Here is a 27,217-nt window from a genome sequence, read left to right on the forward strand (position 1 = left end):
TTAATAAATGTTTCAACAAGTTTTCTTTTACTATTTAATCAAATTTGTAAAGTATATTTTTGATAAATATTATAACAAGTTTTCTTTTGCTAATGAGTAGATTTCATTAATTATTTATAAGTTACTTGTTCTTGATATATAGCCTAATATGTTATGGAAATATTTCCATTTGTAAAATTAACTGATTTTAATTACTGTGCACTGTTTAGGGAGTTTTTCTTCAGACATCCCAGTTCAACACTGTCGAGTACACTCAGTATTCGAAAAACAAGTGTGATGAAAAAGGGGGGCCTTTTCTCCTCTGAAATTCTCCTGCTCTTCATTCCTTCTCTAGTGTTGACTCATCTGCTGACATTAGGAATCGGGTAAGTTGTGATCATATTTTGTAACTGATAACATTGTCTAACAAGGTATAGGTATAGAGAAGACATAGAGAAAAGGCTGGTTATGTAAAAAGTACACCTCACTCACGTCCTTAGATCACTGGAAAATAAAATAAAATATTACTGATATTGTGGAAAATATAAGAGATACACTGACTGTTACTCAGTTTTCGTTAATTCTGTGCTGACAACAAAATTCTCAAACCCTACTGTACCATTGTAGTTTTTCTCTACACTGTGCTGTGCCACTTCCAAAAATCCAAGACAGTGTTCTTGTTACACAGGTCTAGTAATACATAAAAAGTATGCTGATTTTTCTGTGGCAGAGGCCAAAGAACTGTAACAATCTTGTAGTCTCTGAACATATTTTGGTCTTGACCATCACGCTAGAGGTTTCCAAGCTAAAAGAATAATGCTCTAAAGAGAAAACTCAACACCTGTCTCTTCAGAGGGTCTTGTTAGTGCAATGATAGTGGTGCTGCTATTATATACTGAAAGCCTTTTATCTATTCCCAAATGAAAGCTAATATTATAATATTATCCTTTCACTTCTGTCATTTGAACAGTGCCAAAGCAGAGGGCTTTCTTTGTATATGTGTGTGAATTGTTTGTACTTTGACAGAAATATGTGGTTACTCCAAAGCAGTATTTATAAGCCTAAATAAACTGTGGAAAAGACCGACAGCACTGTAACAACCCTGTAGTCTCTGGACATCTCCAAAAGCAGTACCTATAGATCCAAAGAAACTTTGGAACAGGCCACAACTAACCTTGTAGCCTCCTAATATAAGTAACTATTTACTCCCTAAAGCAGTAGTTATAAACCTAAAGAAGGCTGCTGATATGCTTTCTCATCTCTTCTTGTAAAAATCATGGAACATATAACTGTTAATAGCTATGTGCTTTGTTTATTTCTTTACAAATTCATTAATGAATTATAGTTTCTTTGGGTGGCCAAACTGATCCAATTATCTTTTTGTAGGTAAGACTCAAAACTATGCATTACTAGATTTTAGGACAGAATCCATAGCAAAAGCAGATTTAGTACAAACCAGTTGCAGTAATATCCTGTATGCATTGCTATGAAGAGGCTACTGAGGCAAAGATTATGTTTAGCATATAATAAGTGGTAAATGTAATGTAATAAACAATTTATAAAACTCAAGATAGTCTAGCAGTTAGCACAGAGGATTAAGATTCTAAGCTGTTAATGAGCTATTCCCCATAGTCAAATGTATCATGTCTGAGTCCTTGCACCTCCCACCGGCCTATTATACAACTTAGATAAGTCACTTACCCAGGCAGTACTCCTGACTGTCCCCTCTCTGCCAAGGGACACTTGTGTCTACTTAACAAATAAAAATAGTATAACCAGTTTAGCAGCTTTTACAGTAGTCAGCACTGCTTGCAAAAGTTACAGTTGGATTCTGTTTAGCATACAGAGAAATGATTTTATAATATAGTGAATGAATGACACGTCAGGGGATGGATTTGAATCTGGAGGAAGAAACAGATCACGTATTAAACCAGACCAGATTAGTGTATGACAGTAGCAAGTTGTCATGATAACAAGTCATCAGTATAATTGTAAAGACTGCAAATACACTTTTTTAATAATTTATTTTTAAGCTTGGCTTGAAAGCTACTTATGTGGAGCAGCTGGAAGATGAAGCAGTGAAGGCCATATCATCAGAATAAAGTTGATTTGAGACTGGCATTTGGTATTTCAGCTGTATCACCAGATGCTTTCTGGATCTTAGATGTGGCAAACATCTATATTTCAGAAGATGTATGATCACTGAGGAAGACAGTAACTTAGCAAACTAACCAATGTTTATTGTGTCTGATTTGGGGGTTTCAGAGAGCTGGATTTAGAATTGGTCTGTTGAAGTTCAGCCCACTTCATGGTTGATAATAAAATGCAACGATGGTGTCACCTTTCAGCTCCTATCACAAATCTGATAAACCATTCATAAAGGGTTGTGAATGCATTTAAATATAGGAGCTTTACCATGGCTAGTATTTGCCCTTTTTGAAGAAGAAACCATAGGGTTCATTATGAGGATAAGTAGGGAAGGGACAGTCATTTACCTTATAAGTGCTTTCAGCTTCCTGTTTATATTTTTAAATTATGTAGATAATATATAGTTTCTCTCTTTTTTGATTTCTCCAAGTCTTTTGGGTTTCTAATACCATAACGGGAATGGACCCCATTCTTAAGTCAGAGTACGACTAAAGTTCATGAAATTAGTATTATTTCACTCATTGATGTTAGCCAAAAGTGCTCTTCGCAGTACCCGCAATGTGCCCAGCAATGACTCCTTCTGCAATTCATACCGTGTTACATGAATTGATAACATATCTAAATATGATTGTAAATTCTTTTTTATAAGACCAGTTGCTCTTACTACTATTGTAACTGTCTGGGTATCTTTCATCCACATGGCTCTCGTTTCTGCCTGCAGATCAAGGTATTTTATGACTTTGTGTCTCTCTGTACGCAAGACACTGTAGTCACTAGGTGTGGCAATTTCAATGATCAATGCTACTTTTGTCTTCTTTTCTTGGACCACTATATCCGGTTTTCTAGCATCTATTTTTTGGACTGTCGCCACATTATTATGCCTTTCAGTATACAGTCCCTCTGCCATTAGACCATCGCAACCAGCAATAACATGTGTAACTGTTTCCAACTCGGTTCCACAAAGCCTACATATGTCTGTTTCTCCCACATGTTCAGTGGATTTAGTAAACCAGTGTGTATGCAGCCCACTATCTTTGGCTGCCAATATTAACCTTTCATTTCTTGATGTAAATTCACCTCTCCTTAACCATTCCTGCATTCGTTCTTGATCAACATGAGGCTCTTCCAGAAGTTTTTTATACTTGCAACTATATTTATGTTTTTTCCACATTTCTTGCCTTCTCATCTGATCCTTCACCTTATATTATTTCTTTTCTTTTTTAGCATATTCAGTTGCTGCCTGGTTTTTATCCACTTGTGGTTTGATTTCCATTCCTGCTTGACGTTGATATGCTTCTGCCAAATTAAGCAGAGATGTCATCTTCGATTTATTCTCCTCATGTTTCAAAACTTTCACCACATTTGGATCTTGTGAGGTCAGTAGATATGTGTGGAGTCCCACAATTGCAGATCTATACATGTAATCAATTTCAAGGAGGCCCATCCCTCCTTCAGAACGGGGGCTATATAATCTTGGTATACACTGATTTTTATAAATCATTTGGTGAGCATGAAGCATCCTTCTTGTTTTGATATCCAATCTATCCAACACTTTTTGGGACCAGTCAATCACTCCAAAACTATAAGTTAGGACAGGAAGAGCAAATTGATTTATAGCTTGGATCTTGTTCCTAGGTGTCAATGCTGTTTTCAGGATTAATTTAAGTCTTGTAAAGTACTCCTTACTAAGCCTTATTTGCATTTGTTCTTGTTTTATTGCTGATCCTTCATCAATTCCTGAGTATTTATACACCCACTCTTTGCAAAGTTTTATTTTTTTATATTGTCCCAAATTGTTTTTGTTTCCTGGTGCTGCATTTTTTTTTTTTTTTAAAGGTTTTTTTTATTTATCAAGACCCAATGAATGACCAATATCATCTGAAAAGTTTTGACAGCCTGCAGCTGTGCTTTCAGTTCCTCATCTGATGAGCTATACACTTTTAAATCATCAACAAAGAGAAGATGAGAAGTCATTAGATCTTGTTGTTTTCCAGAAGCCAAATTGTAGCCATGGCCTATGCTCTTAAGTAAGCAGGTTAATGGGTTAATGGCAAGGCAGAATAACAAAGGTGACAGAGAGTCACCCTGAATATCCTCCTTTGAATTTTTATCCCTGGGATAATAATCTGTCCTTTATCATGGCTTAATTGCAAAGTGGTCTGCCACTGTTTCATGGTTACTGTAATGTAATCAATCATTGTAGGGTGTATCTTATACATTTTTAAGCACTCTTTTATCCATGAATGTGAGATACTATCAAATGCTTTTTTGTAGTCAATCCATGCCATACTTAGGTTCTTCCCCTTCTTACAATTCTCCACTATAACTTTGTTTAACAACAAATGGTCCTTTGTTCCATATGGCTTTCTTTTATTGCCCTTTTGTTCTACTGCCATAATTGAGTTTTCTTCTAAATGACTATAAACTCTGTCGGCATCAATTCCCATGTATAGTTTGTATGTTGTCGGAAGACAAGTTATTGGTCTATAATTTTTAGGGTAGCTTGCAGGTTAACTCTTAAGTAAGAGCATTGTTTTTCCTGTTGTTAACCAGTGTGGTGTGTGTTCGGGGTGCATATTTAAATAGTTCTTACTCATGGCTAAATCATTATCTAAAGAAGTTAATACTTTAAGCCATAGGTTAGGTACTGCATCTAGGCCTGGGGTTTTCCAGTTAGAGGCTTTTCTCAACTTTATTTCAATCTCTCTAGCTGTTATTTCATCTCATTTAATATCCTGTACTTTTAAACTTCTTATTCTCTCTTTTACTTCTTCTATCCATTTAGCATCTTTGTTATGTTCCACAGGATCTTCATAGATACTTCTCTAAGATGTATCTACTTCCTCTTTTTTGGCAGTCTATCTATTCCTTTTACCTTATTTCCCAGTTCTCTATAAAACATTTTTGGGTCATCAATAATTTGTTTATTTTGTATTTTTCCCTTATATTTATCTTCGTATCTTCTAAGTCTTTCTGCCTGTTTTGTAATTTTTAGTTTGTTATCTCCATGTGCATAATAGATCCTGATCTGTTTTAATACCACACATTGCTTTTATCACATCTATCTTTCTTAATATTTTCATTGATCTGTTCCCTCTTCTATAATCTTCTAACAAGGATATTCTTGTATTAGCTGCTTTATAGTTTTCTCTATATATGTAGTAAGGATAAGGCTATGGTTCAGCATAGTCTTAAGGTACATAAAGTCTGTACTGCATAAATATGAGACTGCTTATGCAACACAGAGCTCACCAGGCTGTAATGCTATTTTGTTGCAATGAGCCTAGGCTGCTTCCCACTCCCCAGAATGGGTAATCTGGCATTGGCAATTCACTCCCATCCTCCCCCGGGAGACCCTCAAGTGCTAATTAAGTACGGTTCATTTGGGGCACAGTAAGGTCTTTATCCCTCTGTACCAGACTGTGGCTTTTGAGTTTTCTATCATAATATATTGCCTTCCTGACTGAATGGTTGAGTTTTCATTCATGCTTGTGATGAGTAATAGCCCAGCAACGGGAGGAACTAACCAGTTCTTTTAATTGGAGGGTACAAACATTCAGACATTTTCTGAAGAGATTATCCTCTAGTTTTTTATTTATTTATTTGGTAGTAGATGTATTACTAGCTTACTTTGCGTTATCCTTGGAATTAATACCATTTGCTTTTAAATTAAGTTAAATGAAGGTCCAAGTTGGAATGATGCTGAACTGCTTATCTGAAGCCATATTTCTCAAAACAGCTCTTTGAAATGAAGAAACTTTCCACTCTCCCAATTTTATTAAAAAGAGGAGCCTACTGAAATTATTTTAAATTTTTCATAGACTTCTTAAATGCATCAATGTTCTTCATATTTTTTTCAAAGCTCAGACCCCGTGCTTCAGTGCTGACTATAGATATGTTAAAATGTCCGCTAAGGCAGCTGCTTTGTGCCCAGTTAAAATGCTGTTCTGATTCTAATCTAGGTGTTGAGGATAAACTGTCTATAGCTGTTTCTTTCTAAACTAAGTTTAATATGAATATGAAGACCTTTGTTCAAGTAAATATGCTGTGAGACATTTCTTTGTTTCCCTTACATTTTCTGCTGATGTTGCTCTGGATTCGGGTTGGGAGGGTGGCCTAATGGTTATGGTGTTTGTCTTACAAACACAAGGTGCAGGGTTTAAGTCTCCAAAGGGATAATTGGCTAGGCTTAAAATGGCTCGCAAGGGCAGTTAGTCTAGTACTAACCTATGAACCTATGAACAGTATTTATATTTAGAAATATATGTGAAATTAATAGTAATCATATAAGTGTGGGTAAAAAGAGTTTGTTCTTTTAACTCTATACCAGCTATAGCTTGAATCTTTAAATATAAAATATATTTAAATATTTATGCTGAATTATCAAAAGGATGGATGGCATTTAGTAAACTGTTTCCATATTTGGCAACTTGTTATCAGTGCATTGGAGGTAAAGCCATGAAGTATTGAATATTGCTATTAACTTATCTGTATATAGCGAATGTGAATATAATGCACTTTGCTTTTCTCTTGTATTAGTAGTTAGTGGCGTAATTAGAAGGTAGACCTGGTTTAAGCATTAGACTTAACCTGCATAACTAAATACTGAATAAGAACCCTTCCTCTTTCAGGTGGGACATTGTTTGGTGATGGGAACAATATTCTTATTCATGGGTTAAAAGTTAATTGTAAATTATGTTTGTATGTTAGAGTGTGTAATTGTTTTGAGTTTGTCAAATCTTTGCAGAAATATGTTTTTAAATAAGGCAAAAACATGTAAATTTATTTTTCGAATACAGACTTCTTATATTATGTTTCAGGACAGAAAGTTAAACATTTAACAAAAACACTGCCTGAGTGAGCACCAAATCATAAACTTTATTTTGCCAAAAAAAAAAAAAAAATAGTCAACTGGCCTTCTCACTAAGCTATTGATGGAGTACATACTCTAGTTGTACACACTCTACAGCTGAACCAGTTATTCAGAGAATCAATCAACACATTACCTCTCAACTTCTCAGAGTAAGATTTCTGACAAAGTCAAAAGTGATATGGGGAGGAGAGAGACAAGGGCCAAAATCAGGTACATATTACAAAGTAAAAAAGTTGCTAGAGTAATAGGCTTTGAATTAGCGTATATTTTTCTGGAGGATATGAAGTCTGAAACTCAAATGCCTGTCAGTAGTTACTGACTTCAGTCCTTAATGATTTGCCAGAAAAACAACATTTTATGAGGAACAGATGAAAAATATGAGGCAAATATCTGTTCTGTGAAATTGTGCCCAGTGGAGAGATATAGATGGATATACCCAGACAGTTATTTGTGGGCCCCTGACAAGGCTCCAATTGGAACCATATAAACTGAGTCTTGTTTAACCAAGAGTCACATCAAGAGTACTGGGCAAAGCTACATCATTTAAAGTCAGAGGTACTAACAGTAACTCATCCCTTCTTCCCTAGTAAGAAAGTGAGTACAGGTGTACTGTCTTTAATGCTGTCTTGTAGTCTGGTGTTTAGTAGCCAAGCACGGTTTTAGTTCAGTGCTACTGAATACTTTCCATTGGATTAACTGGATATGTTTTATTTAGTGACAAGCACTGTGCAGAAAATAGAGGAATCAGTCAAATAACTTGCAAATAGAGGTATCATCATAGAAGATTAACCGTTCCGTACTGACTCCCAACATTAGACATGATAATCTGGTAATCTGCAAGTAAATCTAGTCAATTCATATATTAAATCAAATCTTGCTTACAAGGCTGCACTAATCTTGACAGGATTATACTATAGTAAAGGTAATTTGTTTGTCTTATAAATTGTATGCTTTTATAGTCCAAAAGACATGCATTCTGATTTACTGATATTTTGGTTTTCTATAGCCTGCCTGGAGCCAGGAGCATAACAAAAACATGCATAGATCCCTCAAATTATCGTGGTATGATCCCAGTCATTCTCATTAGTGGTAATATATAATTATTGGCCATGGGATGGATCAGGCCAATCTATAACCAAGTGGGATAGGTTTTCAGGCAGCTAGCCTAGTATTTACCAATGAACCTGTGTTGCATAGTCTGTTGGTCACTTTGCTAAGTTATTATTTTAGACATTTTCAGATCATCTGTATATTTGCATATTACAGTAGTATTTGGCAGCACCGAGTCTCTCATGTCCAGCGCAAGCAGCAACAGGTTAAGACTGGCTCCATTGAATATAACAACTTCTAGTGTGCATTTTCTCCCAAACAGATATGATCCCCAAATCCTACCTGATTGCCAAGCTCTAAGCTAGGTGATCAACCAAGGGTCTAGCCCCACAACTCCCAGTTTCCAAGCAAGTTTGATATAGTCAAGTACTTTAAATTAGTACAGACTGCATCAGTCCTGTGGTTCATCGTCTAAGGTCCTGGATTGTGGATGCAAAATCCCCAAAGTACTGTTAACTTGTTGTAGTACCTAACCCTTTCCTAAATGCATGTTGGGCTATAGCTAGTCTGCTGGTGACAGCTAATTAGACTCCCTTCCCCTTTGGTTGTATCTTACTTTACAAAGAAGGCTTATCAAATTCATCTCAAAATTTCTTTATACTGAGCTGTCTATGATTATCATTTATTCATAGGTTCATAGGTTCTTAGGTCGGTACTGGGCTATCGGCCCTAGGGCCTATACAAGCCTAGCCATAACAATTCCTTGGCTGTTTCTTCCCACAATATTTACTTCCCTGGACCCCTGTCTAGCAGGGCAACTGACGTGATCTCCAAGGTGAATTTCCTGTCTCCCATCCAATCGTCAGGGTTCCTTTTGAAGAGGGCCAAAGAGGCGCTCTGCTTGACATGTATGGGCAGTCTATTCCAGAGTATGGGGATTCTCTGAGTCAAGAACCCATCCCTCTAGCATGTTTTGTTCATTGTGATGACAAGGTTTAGATCCCTGGAGCATATGGCTCTGAGGGATTGGGATTTCTTTAAGTGGAGCATGTCCAACAGCTCTGGGTGTGACATGGCCTTGTATGTTAAGCAGAGATCTCCTCTGAGTAGATGATATGCGACAGAGTATAGCTGGAGCTTTTTAGATGGTCAGCATAGGGCATCTGCTTTAGTCCTGTGATTCTTTTAGTGAGGTATTTCTGCAGCCTATCCAGTTGTTGCAGATGTCTCGAGAGGTACATACCAAACGGAGTGTTGTATTCTATAATGGGTCTAATGAGGGATGAGTACAGTGGGACAATGACCTCCTTTTTTCTGGATGAAAAGCCCTCAGTGATGAGGTGTGCCACATAAAAGGATTTCCTGACTGTTGTGGTGATGTGGTTATCGAAGGTGAGACCACTGTCCACCTGTGTCACTAAGTCTCTTACCACACTTTCTGTATTTTGTATACTGCCACCTATGTGGTAATTCATGGGTACATGTTTTTTCCCAGAGTGGATAATCATACGTTTCCTGGCATTGAGCTTGAGCCCATGGCTCTGGCACCAAGCATCTGTTTCTGTAAAGCCCTTTTGTAGAATATCCACATCATTTGGGGATTCAATAATGGCTCCCAGTTTGCAGTCATCTGCGAACTTTGTTAGCCATAGTCTCTTAGTGTTGTCCTGTACTTCAGAGAAGTAGATGCCAAACAAAAGCGGTCCCAGGACTGAACCGTGAGGTACTCCACTTGTCACTTGTCTGGAGCTAGATTTAAAGTCGGCTACTTTTACAGTGCGGGTTCTGTCAGTAAGCCAGTTGACAACCCATTGAGTGACGTAGGGATTAATGCCCAGCTTAGTAGGTTTATCTATGATTCCAGAGTGGGGGATGGTGTTGAAGGCCTTGGCGAGGACCGAATAGGCTGTGTGGACCACCTTACACTCATCCACAGCTTTGGAGACTGATTTGAAGAAGTCAAGTCAGGTTCAGGAGATGAGATCAGCCCTTCATGAACCCAAACTGGGTGGGGTTCTGTGTTTGAAGGTTGCCAATGTCTTTGTTTATAAGTTGCATGATAATGCGTTCCATGGTCTTGCAGATCAGGCTTGTCAGACTGATGGGGTGTAGTTCCCAGGATCCAAGGTGGATCCCCCCCTGTGGAGTGGCAAAACTGTAGCTGTGTGCCACTCACTGGGTACAAAGCCTGAGGTGAGTCTATGATTAAACATGACACTTAGGTGAGGTGCCAGTTCATTTTGTAGTTCATGTAGTACACAGCCTGGGATGTCGTCTGGTCCCATGGATGCTGTATTCTTAGCTCTGGATAGTGTGTTTTTTACCTGTGTGGCTGGTATTACCGGAATTTGGCAATCTTTTGGTATTGTGATGGGCCCTTTAGGGGGTGAGATGGGGGTGAAGTTGGCACTGAATCGATCTGCCAAGATATTGGCAATATCCTTGGGATCAGTATATTTAATGCCATTCTGTTGTAGCTCAGAGCAGATCTGAACATTGCCATTTAGATTCTTGACATAGCTATAGAATGCCTTGTGGTTGTCTTTGGAATCTTTGACAATTTTATATTCGTTAGTCCAAAATGGATTCCTGCAAGTAAGGCATCTGCACAGTCCCAAAATACCAGCATAAACCAAAACAATAACTAGCAGATAGTGGAAGCCATAAAAGTATATATTAATACACTTGAGTCAAGACACAGTATACAGAAATACAAACCGGTTTTGGTTCAAAATTCACTAAGTCATCATCAGTGTAAAGATACTATAAAAAAGCACACATTTATATACTGTGTCACTAGCCAGTAAACCAATTACAGGTGTTCATTTAGTCCTGGGGCAAAAAGCCCTCCCAGTTTAATAATCCATTTTCTCTCTTTGGCCTTCAATAACTCATGCCATCCAGATTTATTATGTTTCATACCCAAAATTTTATCAATAATTATAAAATGAAAGGAGGCAGTTTGGTGGACTTCATTGTGTTTATATCGAGCATTTGTATGTTTCTTGCTTTTAATTTCACTGATATGTTCTGAGATTCTGTATTTAAGTGATCTAGACGTTTGGCCCGCATAGAAAGCTGAGCACCGACAATTGGCCAAATATATAACCCAATCTGAACTACAGTTCGCGAAGAAGGAAATGTCATAAACTATACTTGTGTTTTTACTAGTGAAGCTGTTGGTTTTTAATAATCTACTACAGTGCGTAAAGTGTCCACATGGAAAACATCCTATAGCAATTTGTCCCTGAACAGTACTCTGCAGTTTCACCTTAGGATGATATCTTCCTTGTTTATAATGGTTAAAAAGGGATGCCAAGTTCCTGCCATTCCTAAAGGAAAATAAGCAATTTACTCCTAATAATTCTGAGAGCCTGTTATCTGCCTTAAGGATGTTCCAATTGGATTGTACACTTTCAATAAGTGCCTCAACATTTCTTCCATAAGTAGTCACTAATCTTAGGATAACCAGTACTTCTACCTTGTTTATCATGATATTGTAAAAGTGCTGTCCTGTCCATACTATTAACAGCATTCCTGGCCTGCATAATGTGTCCTGGTTTATAACCCCTCTCCCTGAATCTCTTGGCCAAGTCATCCCTGTAATGCTTATAGGTATCATCCTGTGAGCATATTCGTTTCACCCTCATATGTTGTGATTAGGAATATTTCCACATATATGGGGGGGGGGGTGAAAGCTGGAGGCAAGGAGAATGGAATTATATTCTGGGAATTTACAGTAGACTTTCATTGTCAGAGTGTTATCTGAAGCCCTACTTAGCATTACATTCAAAAAAGTGATATTGTTTTTATGTTAGTTTACCGTAAATTCAATTCTCCATTTGTTTTCATTTAAGTATTCCACAAACTCCATCAGATGTTCCTCATCCGATCTCCATACCATCCAGCAATCATCCAAATATCTTTTCCAAATATCCATTTGATCAAGGTGCAGGTTATGGGAACAATCATATATAATCTGCTCCTCTGTATATGCCATAAATATATTTGCATATATAGGAGAAAATGGCACTCCCATAGCTGTACCCTTGATTTGTAGATAGCAAATGTTGTGATAGAAAAAGACATTCTTCATTAATACATGCTCAATCCGGCACAAAAGCAGTGTATTGAAACCAGGTGGATACAATTCTGACCAATATAGCCAATATTCCAATGCCTGGATGCCAGCCCAATGAGGAATATTTGCATAAAGGGCTGTGACATCCAGGGTACAGAGTATCCATTCATCCTCTATCTGCATCTCAGATATAACCTGCAAGAATTCAGTTGTATCCTTCAAATGGGATCTCACCCATTTTAGCAAAGGTTTTAAATACTTAGATACTGGGAGAGGGGTTCGGTCATAGAACCTCTACCGGGCACAATTGGCCGGCCAGGAGGGTTGTACAAGTTCTTATGTATTTTAGGTAGAAAGTACACGTATTGATTATTAGGCTCAAGAATAGTGAGTTGTTTTTTGACATCGTCAGTGATAATTCCTTCTTCAACAGCCAATGATAAAAAATCATCTATTTGTTTTTGAAACTGTTTAGTAGGGTTATATGTCAGTCCACATAATATCTACTATCAAAGAAAAAAACTTCGCAGAACACTGCTATGTTTCCAACATTTAATAAAAGTCCAAAATAAAATGACATAAAAATCCTGGTACAAACAGAGTATCAAACTGAGCGCTTTCGGGTGTGACCCTTCATCAGATAAATTACTAGCTGTTGTATCTTACTATTTAAAAAGAACATCCACCAATCAAAGTTTAGTAAAAAACCCGCCTATTTTTCAGGGCGGGCTTCATTGGAACAACATCATTAAGCCCTGGTGTTCTATGTGCCATTAACTCTATAATCCATCTGGCTTCCTCCATCTCTGTTAAATTTTTAATGTCACCTCCTCTATTCCCTATCTTTATATTCACAATGGCCCTAAATTTAAAGCTATGATCTATGTGTTTCTCAATGTGCCTATATAAAGCATTATGTATGTCTTCATTTCTTATTGCTGACAAGTGTTGTAGGATCCTGACTTTGAACATATTGTTGGTCTTTCCCACATAGAAACAGTTACATTGTTCACATTCAGCTATATAAACTATATCCTTGGTCCTACATGTTGCCCTTGCTTTGAAATCAATATTTCTAGCTGTGACTGGGTGTACACATCTAGTTGTTTGATTTATATAATTACAGGCTTTGCATATCCCACATGGTACACTTCCTATTTTGGTCTTGAAAGGTTCTTTCTTATTGTTTTTCTCTCTTCCCAAGATATCTTTGAGATTTTTATTTCTTCTATATCCAAAACTAGGATGGTCACCTACTATCGTTTTAACTTTATCATCTACAATTAATATATTCCAGTTCTTTCTGACTATATCACATACCCCTTTTATGTTGTTACTATAGGTAAACGTGATTTTGGGTCTCTATCTCTCATTATTGCTCTGTATTGGAGTATTACTCTTAGTCTCATTATGTTTTAACCATGGGAAGAATCTATCTGTCCTATGGGGCTTATTATCTTTAACTACCTTTTGTACCAAGTTGCTCTTATAACCTCTTTCTTGGAGTAGAGAACTCAGCACAGCTCCTAGTGGTATCCAGCAGAGTTCCTAGAGCAGCAGAGACCAGAAAAGACAAACTTTCCAGATTCTAAGTATTTTTTTCTGCATTTTCGACCTTTTGTGCCTTTCGACGACTGTTTCTGCCTATTTTATAGAGTTATTACCTGTTTTTCCTGTTTTTATAAGCTTGAATTGTTTGTTGTACTTTCTAGTTTAAGTTTGCTTAAAAGTTAAACTACAGGCTAATACACTCAAGTGTACTAGCTTTTGATAGCATTTAATCGAAAATCAAAGCATTTACTGTGTTTTCTGTCCTATCTGTGTAAAAAACTTGAAAAAAAAACAAAAAAAATTCTTCTTTTCCACACTTTCCTGAATAGTTTGTTCCAGTGATCAGATTTTGCTGATCCCTGGGCTTTGTCTTGGTTCCTGTACTTCTCCATTTTCCTTGTTTGGTCAGGGGGAAGTTTCTTTACTCACCAGTGAGAGTGGGGAATACTGAGCTGCCTGTTTGTCCTCAGAGGAGTGGTTTACGACAGTAACTTGTAGTTCATTGGCCATTTTGGGTCATTTCCTGCCTTTTCCAGCCCCCTGCTATAAAGCACGCTTTGGCGGGCTTTTCTGGCTATAGAGAACTCAGCACAGCTCCTCGTGGTATCCAGCAGAGTTCCTAGAGCAGCAGAGACCAGAAAAGACAAACTTTCCAGATTCTAAGTATTTTTTCTGCATTTTCGACCTTTTGTGCCTTTTGACGACTGTTTCTGCCTATTTTATAGAGTTATTACCTGTTTTTCCTGTTTTTATAAGCTTGAATTGTTTGTTGCACTTTCTAGTTTAAGTTTGCTTAAAAGTTAAACTACAGGCTAATACACTCAAGTGTACTAGCTTTTGATAGCATTTAATCGAAAATCAAGCATTTACTGTGTTTTCTGTCCTATCTGTGTAAAAAACTTGAAAAAAAAACAAAAAAATATTCTTGTTTTCCACACTTTCCTGAATAGTTTGTTCCAGTGATCAGATTTTGCTGATCCCTGGGCTTTGTCTTGGTTCCTATACTTCTCCATTTTCCTTGTTTGGTCAGGGGGAAGTTTCTTTACTCACCAGTGAGAGTGGGGAGTACTGAGCTGCCTGTCTGTCCTCAGAGGAGTGGTTTAAGACAGTAACTTGTATTTCATTGGCCATTTTGGGTAATTTCCTGCCTTTTCCAGCCCCCTGCTATAAAGCATGCTTTAGCGAGCTTTAGCACGATTTAGCGCGGAGTTGCCACAGGAGCACACAAGAGCAGTGGCGGTTAATCAAGGTTAAACTATTCGGGCTACCTAAAGTCCACTCTTCATTTTTTCCCTTAGAACAGCTCTTCTTGAACTGTACTGCTAATCTAACCAGCCTATTCTCTAACTAAAAAGTTCAGCTCTACTTGATTCCTAAGTAGACTATTCTCTATCTGTACAGCTCAGCACTTGCTCCTAAAGTACTTTTTACTCTGATATAGCACTTTTTATTATACATAGTACCCCACCGGCCTAAAAACACTACATCCCCCGAAGTCTTTTTCAAACTCATCTACATAAAGTTTTTGTCTATTCCTTCTAGCATGGCGAGGGATCAGTTGCTAGTGTCCTCTCCTGCTCAGCTGGTGAATCTGGGATTATTGAGGCAATGTTACAATTGCCTCATGTACACAGACAACCCTCTCCTTCTCCCACAAAACACATATACATGCGAGAGATGCAAATATATAGCCAAACTGGAGGCTGAGCTCTCTCAACATAGGACTGGCAAGACCAGACAGGAGGAGAAGGTAACCACACATAGCACTATCACAACTTCAAATCATACACATAAACACACAAAGACATACTCGGAAGCTCTGATCAAAAATCTACCAAAACAGCAGAGGCCACCAAAGCAGACACCCAAACAACTGCCTCCACAGGGCACAGCACATGCAACACATAGACCACAGAGTCAGTGTGCCAAACAGTCACAGCCCTTAAGGCCAAACACAATGCCAGACACACTCGTCATAGGTGACTCCGTAGTCAGACACACTGACGTCCCGCTCACCAGATTGAGTAAGGAGAAGGTCACAGTAAGCTGCCTACCGGGCGCTAGAATCCGCCACATAACGCAAGCACTCAGGTCACTCAACTGCAGGTACAAGTATGACTCAGTCATTGTCCATGCTGGTGTGAACGACCTGAGATGTACCTCCCTGGACTACATGAAAAGAGACATAGAGGAACTCTCTGATTATGTAGCCCAGGCAGGTATGACCCTGACTTTGAGCAGTATCCTGCCTTCACCAAGAATGATGCCACAATACGGAGACAAGATGATCAGCTTTAATAATTGGCTTAAACTATGGTGTCATTCAAATGGGATCCAATGTCTGTCTGCCTGGGAGGACATGCTGGACAAGCCACACTGCTTCGCAAGGGACGGCTTGCACCTGTCACCCCTGGGCTTCCGGATTTTGGCAAAGGCTCTTGCCACCCCCATTGTGCCTTTTTTAGGCAAGGCTCAAATTCTAAACCTACCACACAAAAAAGGAAAAAAAACTAAGGGTAATGCTGCTCAATGCCAGAAGTCTCAACCTCAAGATGCATGCACTCGAAGCCCTTCTCAGTATGGAGAACATCGATGTCTGTGCTGTGACTGAAACCTGGTTCAAGGCTCCTGAGAGCACCCCGGCACTATCAGGTTTTACCTCATATCATGCGTTCCGGCCCCAAAATCCGGGCAACACCAAGAAAGGAGGGGGGGGTGTCCATATTCATCAAGGACACCCTCACCTCAAGGTTGGTGGCAACGCACGATGCATCGGAAACCATCCAGGTGCAATTAACCGTAGGCAAGACTGCTCTTCAGTTTGTAGCATGTTACAGGCCACCCTCTCAAACTCAGGAACCTCACACAGCTTTCCTGAAAACACTGGAGGGGATAAATGTATCTCCAAACACCATCATACTGGGTGATTTCAACTATCCAAATATAGACTGGGATCACTACTCAAGCCCCAACACTCTAGCCCAAAGGTTCCTAGAGTTCATAAACTCAAATGCCATGGAACAACTAGTCACCATCCCCACAAGAGGAGAAAACATACTAGATCTCATCATCACAAACATGGGGTCACAATGTTCAACACCAGAAGTATACCCTTCATTGGTGAGATCAGATCATAAACTAATCTCACTGGAAGTCCACATCCCGCCCCCACCCCAGATAAAAAAGACCACAGTGAAGAACTTCTCAAAAGCCGACTTTACACTTCTAAAGACTGGTGTGGTCTCCTTCAAGGCCCCCGTGCCAGCGGAAACCATTACTCAAACCGCTGAATCACTTACAGATGCCTTCTACCAGCACCTCCAGGACTGCATGGATCAGGCAATCCCAAACAAAACAAAGACTCTTTGTACCAAAGGCAAGCGTCCAGTCTGGTGGACCCCAGCCATAAACAAGCTTTACAACAAAAGGAAGAAGCTACTACAAGATAGAGCAAAATCCGTAAAAGGGAAGACACCCTTGATCATTATAAGTAAAAAACTGAGATCTCTCATAAAAGCATCCAAGGCAAATTTTGAGAGAAAAATCGCTAAGGACTCAAAAGACAATCATAAGACCTTTTTAGCTATGTTAGAAACCTGGGAGGAAACTCCCAGATATGCTCAGAATTAGTCCAAAATGATGTAAAAATCACTGAACCTACAGACATTGCCAACATACTGGCTGACAGGTTCAGTGCAAATGTCCCCCCCCCTCCCCCCCAAAAAGAGAGATATCTATACCAGAGGATTGTAGTCCCCCAAACATCTCAAATGCTCAGGTGAGAACTGCTCTCTCCAAGGCGAAAAACACAGCATCCATGGGACCAGACGGTGTCCCCGGTTGTGTGCTCCACGAACTCAATGAGGAATTAAACCCGCAGTTAGGGCAGCTGTTTAATCTTAGCCTCACCTCAGGATACGTACCCAAGGAGTGGCGTACGGCAACGGTGGTCCCACTTCACAAAGGAGGTGCCTCCACCGACCCTGGAAACTACCGTCCCATCAGCTTGACAAGCCTGGTCTGCAAAGCTATGGAGAGGATCATAATGGAACTCATAAATAAAGACATAGGGGACTTGCAGACTTTGGATCCAACCCAGTTTGGCTTTGTCAAGGGCAGATCATGCCTTTTAAACTTGGTTGACTTTTTCAAAACAGTCACCAAGGCCATTGACGAGGGCAAGGCAGTCCACACAGCCTACCTTGACCTGGCAAAGGCTTTCGACACAATACCCCACTCGGGTATCATTGAAAAACTCACCAGCTTAAATGTAAACCCATACGTCACAAGATGGGTTGCAAACTGGCTAAGTGACAGAACCCACAGGGTCAGAGTTGCTGGCGCCATGTCAGACTCCAAGCCTGTCACAAGTGGTGTCCCACAAGGCTCAGTCCTGGGCCCACTTTTGTTCGGCATCTACTTTTCAGAAGTACAAGCAAACACAGGAGGATTATGGCTGACAAAGTTTGCAGATGACTGCAAACTGGGCACCATAGTTGAAAACCCATCTGACACAGACATCCTACAGAAGGGTCTCATAGAAACGGATAACTGGTGCCAGAGCCATGGCCTAAAGTTAAATGCCAAAAAATGCATAGTCATACCCTTCGGGAAAAACAAGGTTACCCCTAGTTACCATATAGGTGGCAATCCACTAAGCACAGAAGAGGTTATCAGGGATCTGGGGACCCAGGTTGACAGTAACCTTTCGTTTGACACTCACGCTGCCAAAGTAGTTAGGAAGACCTTCTACATTGCCCACCTGATCATGAAGGGATTCACATCTAGATCAAGAGAGGTCATCGACCCCTGTACTCATCACTCATCAGACCAATGATTGAGTACAATGCCCCATTCGGAATGTATCTGACCCGACACCTGCAGCAATTGGAAAGGCCCCAAAAGTTCCTCACCAAAAGGATAAAGGGGCTCAGAAATATGTCTTATGCTGCCCGACTGAAGGAACTCCAGCTCTATTCAGTCGCTTACCGTCTACTCAGAGGTGACCTGTGCCTGACATACAAGGCCATGTCCAACCCAGAATTAATGAACATGCTTCACCTCAAAAAATCTAAATCCATCAGAACTACAAGGGCAAGAGACTTAAACCTCAATACGGCTATTAATAGGACGTGCTGGAGGGACAGATTCATCACCCAGAGACTCCCTATGCTGTGGAACAAAATCCCGGTACATGTGAGGCAGAGCACCTCGCTGGCCTTGTTCAAGAGAAATCTTGACCAATGGATGGGAGATCGCAGGTATACCCCAGGGATAACCTCAGTGTCACTGCTTGACAGAGGCACAGCAAAATAATGGTCATAGTATCCTTCAAACTAAAGGAATGGCGAAAGCCACAATACTCTGGGCTAGGCTTATAAATGCCCTAGGGCAGATAGCCTAGTATGAACCTATGAACCTATGAACCTATGAACTGTTGTACTTCAGATTCAAATTTTTTATCATCTGTGCATAATCTGGATATCCTACTTACTTGTCCTTTTATAATGTTGGGAAAGGTGTATCTCGGATGCATGCTATCAAATTTCAATAGGGTGTTCTTCCAACAATCTTTCCGATGTAAACTGGAGGAAAAACCTTCTTGTTCTTGTCTAATTAAGACATCTAAGAAGTCTGTCTCCATATTGGAGCAGACCATGGTGAACCTCAAAAAAGAAGTGGTGGATTCTATGTATGTCTTAAAATTATTTAATTGTTCTTTTTCTCCCCTCCACAGAATAAAAATATCATCCACAAAATGTTTGTATGTGGCTATATATTTGGTCCACCTATTACCAGTAAGTACAAATTTCCTTTCCCAAAAGGATAAAACCAGATTAGCATATGTATTAGCACAGGGGGTGCCCATGGCTACCCCCTGTGCTTGTCTATATGCTTGTTGCTGGCCAAAGAACACATTATTTTCCAAAACTAATGAAAGCATCTCCCCTACGAGTTTCAATTTTATATCCTCCACACCTAATTCTTTTAACAAAGAATGTATAGCTTTTATACCATAGTCATTGTTTATGACTGTGAATAGGTTTTGCACATCCAATGTCACCATTAAATACTCTTCTTTATTGTTTTTATGTTGCTGTTCCATTTCTCCAATGGCCATGAGAAACTGTCCAGTATCTTTTAGAATTTCAACTATACTGTCAACATATGGCCTCAAAATGTATTCCAGCCAAATGGATATATGTTCGGTGACCCATCCTCTACCCGACACTATAGGTCGGAGTGGTGGGTCATCCAAAGATTTATGTATTTTGGGCAATGCTTTAAAGATAGGTGTTACAACACTTTCTTTCCATAAAAACTGAAACAAGTCTTCACTAATGCTTTTTTCTGCCAAAAGTTGCTTTAACTTATTATGCACTCTATCTATCACCTGTTTTACATATACTGGATTGATTGGTACATATGTTTTAATGTCAGATAGCATTTTACTTACTTTAGTTTGATAGTATGTAGTGTCTAGCACCACTATTGCTCCTCCTTTATCTGCTTGTTTTATAGTTAAATTCTCATTATTACTAAGTCCGGTCAGAGCCATACGTTGTGTTTGTGTTAAATTGTGATATTTCTTAACCTTGTCATTATGTAAATATTGTGTCAAATCTTGCTCACAGCTTTTTATAAACATATGCATTGATCCCGTAAAAGGTGGTACAAAACTACTTGGTTGTTTAAGCCCTATGATGTCTGTAGTGCTGGTACCATATAGTTGTTTTAAGGCTACATTCCTACAATAAAACATTAAATCCATCACAATCTCACTATAGATACTCTAATTACTGGGTACATAAGTAAAGCCTTTGTTTAAAATAAACAGTTCATCATCTGAAAGTTCATGACTAGATAAATTATAAACGATATTAGATACAGTGTTACCAGTCACTCCATTGTCCTTCTTTTTTTCCTCTGCCTTCGCTCAAAGAGCGCTTCCATTCCCCTTTCTTCTTCATGGGTGCTGGAAGTTGCGCCAAAAAACGCTGTTGACCTGTTGTTTCTTTTCGTCTGGCTCCTAAACGTATGGATTCATTATCCATTATCGAAGTGTCATTCTTTTTGCTGCCTTCCATTGGAACCTGTTGTACTGTGCCAAACTGTCCCTCTTCTATATCGCTCAAAACAGCTGTTTCAGTCGAGGCAATCACTTCCGTGCCTAAGTTGTAACCTCCTGTAGTAGATCTCATGGTGGGTACCGTATTTGTGGTACTTCGCATGTCTCCTTGGTAGTCCTTCTTCTCCCTGGACTCCGCTCCTGGCATCGAAACCGGATATCCGTCTGCACGTATGGATGTCATGATCTCAGAGTGTTGTATTCTGTGTGAATTTAAGGTGGAATTATGATCCTGTTGTTTATTTCGTTCTCTGGGCCAAACGAAGATGTTACCCCTAGAGAAATCTTCATGGTCTCTCTTAAGTTATCCCATTTTTTGTGATTTTAATTTCTCATCACTTTCAGACAAAGTAATATATAACTGCTCCAGCCTATTAACATAATTCTCCCCCTTAAATTCCAACTCTAGCCTGGTATGTAGAGTTGATATTTCACTTTTCAGCCTTTCTATCTCCGGCTGAAAAAATTCTATTAACAGTTCCATGTATTTAAAGCCAGTGTCTATATTAATCATTTGCCATTTTGCCAACAGTTCTGGATATCGCTCCCCCTGTGTTGGCATGCATAGAACTCTCATACCTCTTGGTACGATGCAGTACTTTAGGCAGGCTTCAAAATGATGTTTCTGCCATTGCAGGTGTTGTAGCCTGCCCACTTTATAACTTAAATCCCTTATCAGGGTATCAAAATTCTGGTCTACATTCACAGGAATAGAGTCATTCAGTTGTTTGTTATTCAAAATGAGGAAGTCCATATTTAACAAAGGGTTTTCTGAAGACATAAATCTCCCTTTATGTTTATCCAAAACATTACTGCTCGTCTCACCCAATATAGTTGTAGAGACCGGAACGGTATTTTCATTCAACATTTCCATAGCATGTGAGATAGCGACACAAAAGTCCAAACAAATCCCAAGAAATGATCTATATCTCACCAAAGTTCTGCTGATGAAGCCAATGTAGTGAATCCAAGAAAAAAACTTTGCAGAACACTGCTATGTTTCCAACATTTAATAAAAGTCCAAAATAAAATGACATAAAAATCCTGGTACAAACAAAGAGTATCAAACTGAACGCTTTTGGGTGTGACCCTTCATCAGATAAATTACTAACTGTTGTATCTTACTATTTAAAAAGAACATCCACCAATCAAAGTTTAGTAAAAAACCCGCCTATTTTTCAGGGCGGGCTTCATTGGAACAACATCATTAAGCCCTGGTGTTCTATGTGCCATTAACTCTATAATCCATCTGGCGTCCTCCATCTCTGTTAAATTTTTAATGTCACCTCCTCTATTTCCTATCTTTATATTCACAATGGCCCTAAATTTAAAGCTATGATCTATGTGTTTCTCAATGTGCCTATATAAAGCATTATGTATGTCTTCATTTCTTATTGCTGACAAGTGTTGTAGGATCCTGACTTTGAACATATTGTTGGTCTTTCCCACATAGAAACAGTTACATTGCTCACATTCAGCTATATAAACTATATCATTGGTCCTACATGTTGCCCTTGCTTTGAAATCAATATTTCTAGCTGTGACTGGGTGTACACATCTAGTTGTTTGATTTATATAATTACAGGCTTTGCATATCCCACATGGTACACTTCCTATTTTGGTCTTGAAAGGTTCTTTCTTATTGTTTTTCTCTCTTCCCAAGATATCTTTGAGATTTTTATTTCTTCTATATCCAAAACTAGGATGGTCACCTACTATCATTTTAACTTTATCATCTACAATTAATATATTCCACTTCTTTCTGACTATATCACATACCCCTTTTATGTTGTTACTATAGGTAAACATGATTTTGGGTCTCTATCTCTCATTATTGCTATGTATTGGACTATTACTCTTAGTCTCATTATGTTTTAACCATGGGAAGAATCTATCTGTCCTATGGGGCTTATTATCTTTAACTACCTTTTGTACCAAGTTGCTCTTATAACCTCTTTCTTGGAGTAACCCTTCCAACTGTTGTACTTCAGATTCAAATTTTTTATCATCTGTGCATAATCTGGATATCCTACTTACTTGTCCTTTTATAATGTTGGGAAAGGTGTATCTCGGATGCATGCTATCAAATTTCAATAGGGTGTTCTTCCAACAATCTTTCCGATGTAAACTGGAGGAAAAACCTTCTTGTTCTTGTCTAATTAAGACATCTAAGAAGTCTATCTCCATATTGGAGCAGACCATGGTGAACCTCAAAAAAGAAGTGGTGGATTCTATGTATGTCTTAAAATTATTTAATTGTTCTTTTTCTCCCCTCCACAGAATAAAAATATCATCCACAAAATGTTTGTATGTGGCTATATATTTGGTCCACCTATTACCAGTTAGTACAAATTTCCTTTCCCAAAAGGATAAAACCAGATTAGCATATGTATTAGCACAGGGGGTGCCCATGGCCACCCCCTGTGCTTGTCTATATGCTTGTTGCTGGCCCAAGAACACATTATTTTCTAAAACTAATTATTATTTTAGGTAGAAAGTACACGTATTGATTATTAGGATCAAGAATAGTGAGTTGTTTTTTGACATTGTTAGTGATAATTCCTTCTTCAACAGCCAATGATTAAAAAAATCATCTATTTGTTTTTGAAACTGTTTAGTAGGGTTATATGTCAGTTCACATAATATCTACTATCAGCAAGCTGATTTTTGGCCTCCATATCATACTGCTCCCAATTTTGCACCACCACAGCTCCACCTTTATCAGCTCTCAAGATCACTGTCTCATGATTATCAACCAACTTAGAAATAATATTCATCTCCTGTGTAGTTACATTACTTGCTTTGCTATGACTATTCCTGGAACTGAAATGGAGATCCCTAAGTGTAGAATTTTGAAATGCTTGTACACTTGGGTGCATTGGAGGTGAAAATATAGATTTGTGATATCTAAACTGATCATGAGCATCAATATGACCTTTATCATGGAAAAACATTTTTAAATTAAGTGTCCTACAGAACTCAACTACATCTTTGACAAAATAATCTCCAGAAACAAATCCACCAGGTATATATGAAAGACCTTTATTTAAAATACTTATTTCCAAGGAGGAGAGGGGGTAGGGTGAGATATTCAGTACATTTTTTACTGGCGTTTCTGTACAAACATCCGTAATAGTCCTTCCATATTCACTACACTTTCTGTGTTTTCTACACCCCCCTCCTCCTTTTTGGTTTAAATCTTCCAAACTACTAAAATTCCTCCTCTTTTGTGCTGGTGAGCCTGTGGATACCATAGTTTCAACCTTATACCCAGAAGAGGAATTATCCCCTGATGTATCAGATGCTTTTTTAAGTATTGATCTAGTTTGTTTTCTTTTTACCGGGTTCCTATACAATTGGGAAAACCTAACATGCTTACTACTGTCCCTAGAGAAAGGGTTCCCCTGTTCATAGTCTATTACATCCCTAAGGATTTTTTTTCTTTCCTTTAGTTGTGTATCCAAATTAGTCAGTTCAGTGCTTAATTTCTTAAGACATAAAGAATAAGTGGGTTGTCCCTCAAATTCCTTAGCTTGTTCACTTAACTTGGTGATAGCAACAGTTTCTGAATCAATAGTTCTGTCATGAAAACTCATCAATATCTCCACAAATTGCATTGTAGTTTTATTCTGTGCCTCCTTCCATTGCTGAAGTAAGGCCTGGTCAGTATTATTCACCATTGGTTGAGTTCTGACTCGTAAGCCTCTGAGTGTTACCCATTTAACTGTATAGGCTTTGAACAATTTGTAATGCCATACATTGTTCCTGAGGGAACTCATATGTTTAGTTAAAGTGTCAAACACAGGCTCACATGTATCACTCCTATTGACCGGTGTGGCCCCATTATCTAAATTGGAATCCATCCCAATGCCAAAAATTGCCAAGTCATCACGATCGGAAGATAGTCCCTTAATCAAATTTGAAATCTCCATAATGAATGAGCATCAAAAGAAATATGTCATATGTCCCCAAATCTGACCATAAAGTGGATCATATCAACTCCTGGTGAATGGCCGGGACAATATCAGCCTAGGCTTACCACTTAGTTCCGATCCTGTATTTTTTAAGGATCATTGAGCATCCATACTGATATATACCAACAGTTCCTAAGTAGTCCTGCTGAGTCCTACTTCCTCTCTACCAGTGTTTGAGTCCACTATAAATCACATCCCCCAACCCCTACATCAAATATAATGCAAAGAATAGTAATAATTTATTAAGCTTAGCACTAATAGGCAGATGGATAACCTGAGCATAAAGCCAGATCGGTCAGTGGAATTAATCCCATGTGAATAAACGAATAGCCAATAGATGAATCAGCTATAGTAAAGACTAGTTAGTCTCTGGTAATAATAATAGTAATAGTATACTCAAGAACTGTATAAATGGATCCCAGCATCCACAAACCTACAAAAAATTGAGAAATAATGTGAACACTTGACTCATGTGGAGCCTGCCGACCAGGAATAGATTAGGTGCCTAGCCATATGTCTTAATAACCATTAATAGTTAGATGACCCCTTCAATATTAATAATTGTGAATCATAGTCCTATTCCTATAATACATGTAAAGAGATATCGCCACCTGTTATTTGGATCTATTAGGATACCTAATAGCAAGGTACACATTACCCTTCTTGGTTGATAACCCATAAGCATATGGTCCTCCTATATATTAATTTCCAGTCATTTAGATATTCAAAATATTTTAGACATTTTAGTTATTTTGGCCTTAGATCTTAACTGTCATCATTCTACATGTCCTACCCCACAAGCATGATTTAGATATCCAAATATCAATATTTATCCACATTACATTCTTATGTAAGTATTATAATTAGAATACTTAGTTTGAAGCTATTAATATAGAAATTGAAGTATTAAACATCACCTCCCGGGTGTATAGAATTCAATCCACTAGTCAAAGTAGAAATTCAAAGAAAGGCACTTGTTCAATAAACAGCCCATAGTTATAATTAACTAGAACTACTAGTAAGACTCTATGATAAAAAATGCCCTGCCTAACTCAGTAGAACATTCCACCAAGTTCTGAATATAAAAAAGAACAAAACAGAGAACGGTCCCTTCCATTCAGATATACAAATTACATCCCATAACTCAAAATATAGGTGCTAACCTATCAGGGTTAGCTTATCAACATTAATATTTAGTAAATAACACATCATTTTTATATAAATGACAATATCTGCTTAGGTTATCATGCGGATATAATACATACCTAAGACCAAAACAGTCTACTATTGAGGCAAAGCATAAAAGTTTCAATTACGAAAAGACCATAACTTTGCCCTTTGGTATTTCCTTTCACAAGCAAATGGAGTTGCCGTATATAAAAAATATAGATATGCAAACAGATATTTGATGCAGTAGGTCCATCCCAATACTCGTGACATTACTGTGTCAGGTTATAATAGTCCCCTCCATATGAGACTTTACTGTGCTAAAAGATAACCGACAGCTTAGCTTTTAAATATGGCACACCCGTTAAAATGGTGTATAAAATATCACGCCATAAAATATACCGATGATATAGAAAATGCCATAAATCCAATCCGGTACATATTATGTTCCTCTAACACTACTAATAATCCCAAACAGATAAGGCTTTCCTGTTCCAACATAAGAAATATAGCATCTAAGTACAGCACACCCATAAACAGGCGTCTGTTATAATCTGCCCTTAGTTTTCAATGAACTGAAATACCGACTGCGTCATATGAAAAAAACAAGTACTATAGTGAAATACCTGACAATATGTATATGCCAAACTGTGGATACACAACTATAAGTTGCACATGCCCAATTAGTATATCATATGTACCCTATACCATTTTAATATTAGCTGACTCCATGATTGTGTATAGATAATGTATTAATTCAGCAATATATTTCTATTCATCAAATACGATAAAAGATGATAATATGCCCATATAAAAAATATAGATAGTTATCCTAAAGTAGATAGACTGAAAATATGACAAATATTAATACATAAGCAAACAGTCCCAATGAAAATGTCTCATCAATAGTAGACAGAATTATGTCCCATTGTTCATTATAAGGTTTTGGCCAGTTGATGATTCATGACTTGAAAGAAATAAAGCAGCAATGTAGCCGATATATACACCCAGTTTTTTAAGCACTCCCGAACAAAACATACTGTTGGTGAACACAATTTGCCTTTTGAAATAATGTTCCATAGTTAGCAGGCTCGATAGTCTAAAGGCAATCTTGCTGATGTTACGATACACACCATAAAAAATCAAGCAAATCCAGCCAACACTTACATTTAGTTTTCCAAGCACTGTTCCATAATTAGCAAGCTTGACTGTATAAAGGCAGCCTTGCAAATGTTACAACACACGTCATAAAGAAGTATAGCAGC

The 27,217-nt window shown here is 38.3% G+C and overlaps 1 protein-coding gene across 1 annotated transcript in view; it reads left to right on the plus strand.

The window, feature by feature from the left end:
* The window catches only part of LOC122795736 (BCL2/adenovirus E1B 19 kDa protein-interacting protein 3-like), an 864,428-nt gene that overhangs the window by 719,388 nt on the left and 117,823 nt on the right, over positions 1–27,217 (plus strand). Inside the window, exon 5 of the mRNA XM_044064046.1 lies at positions 210–365. Coding sequence (XP_043919981.1) covers positions 210–365 — 156 coding nt within the window. The remainder of the gene's footprint in view (positions 1–209; positions 366–27,217) is intronic.

Source organism: Protopterus annectens, chromosome 2.part2, assembly GCF_019279795.1.
Source record: "Protopterus annectens isolate FY-2018-M chromosome 2.part2, PAN1.0, whole genome shotgun sequence".
NCBI classification, from domain to species: domain Eukaryota; kingdom Metazoa; phylum Chordata; order Ceratodontiformes; family Protopteridae; genus Protopterus; species Protopterus annectens.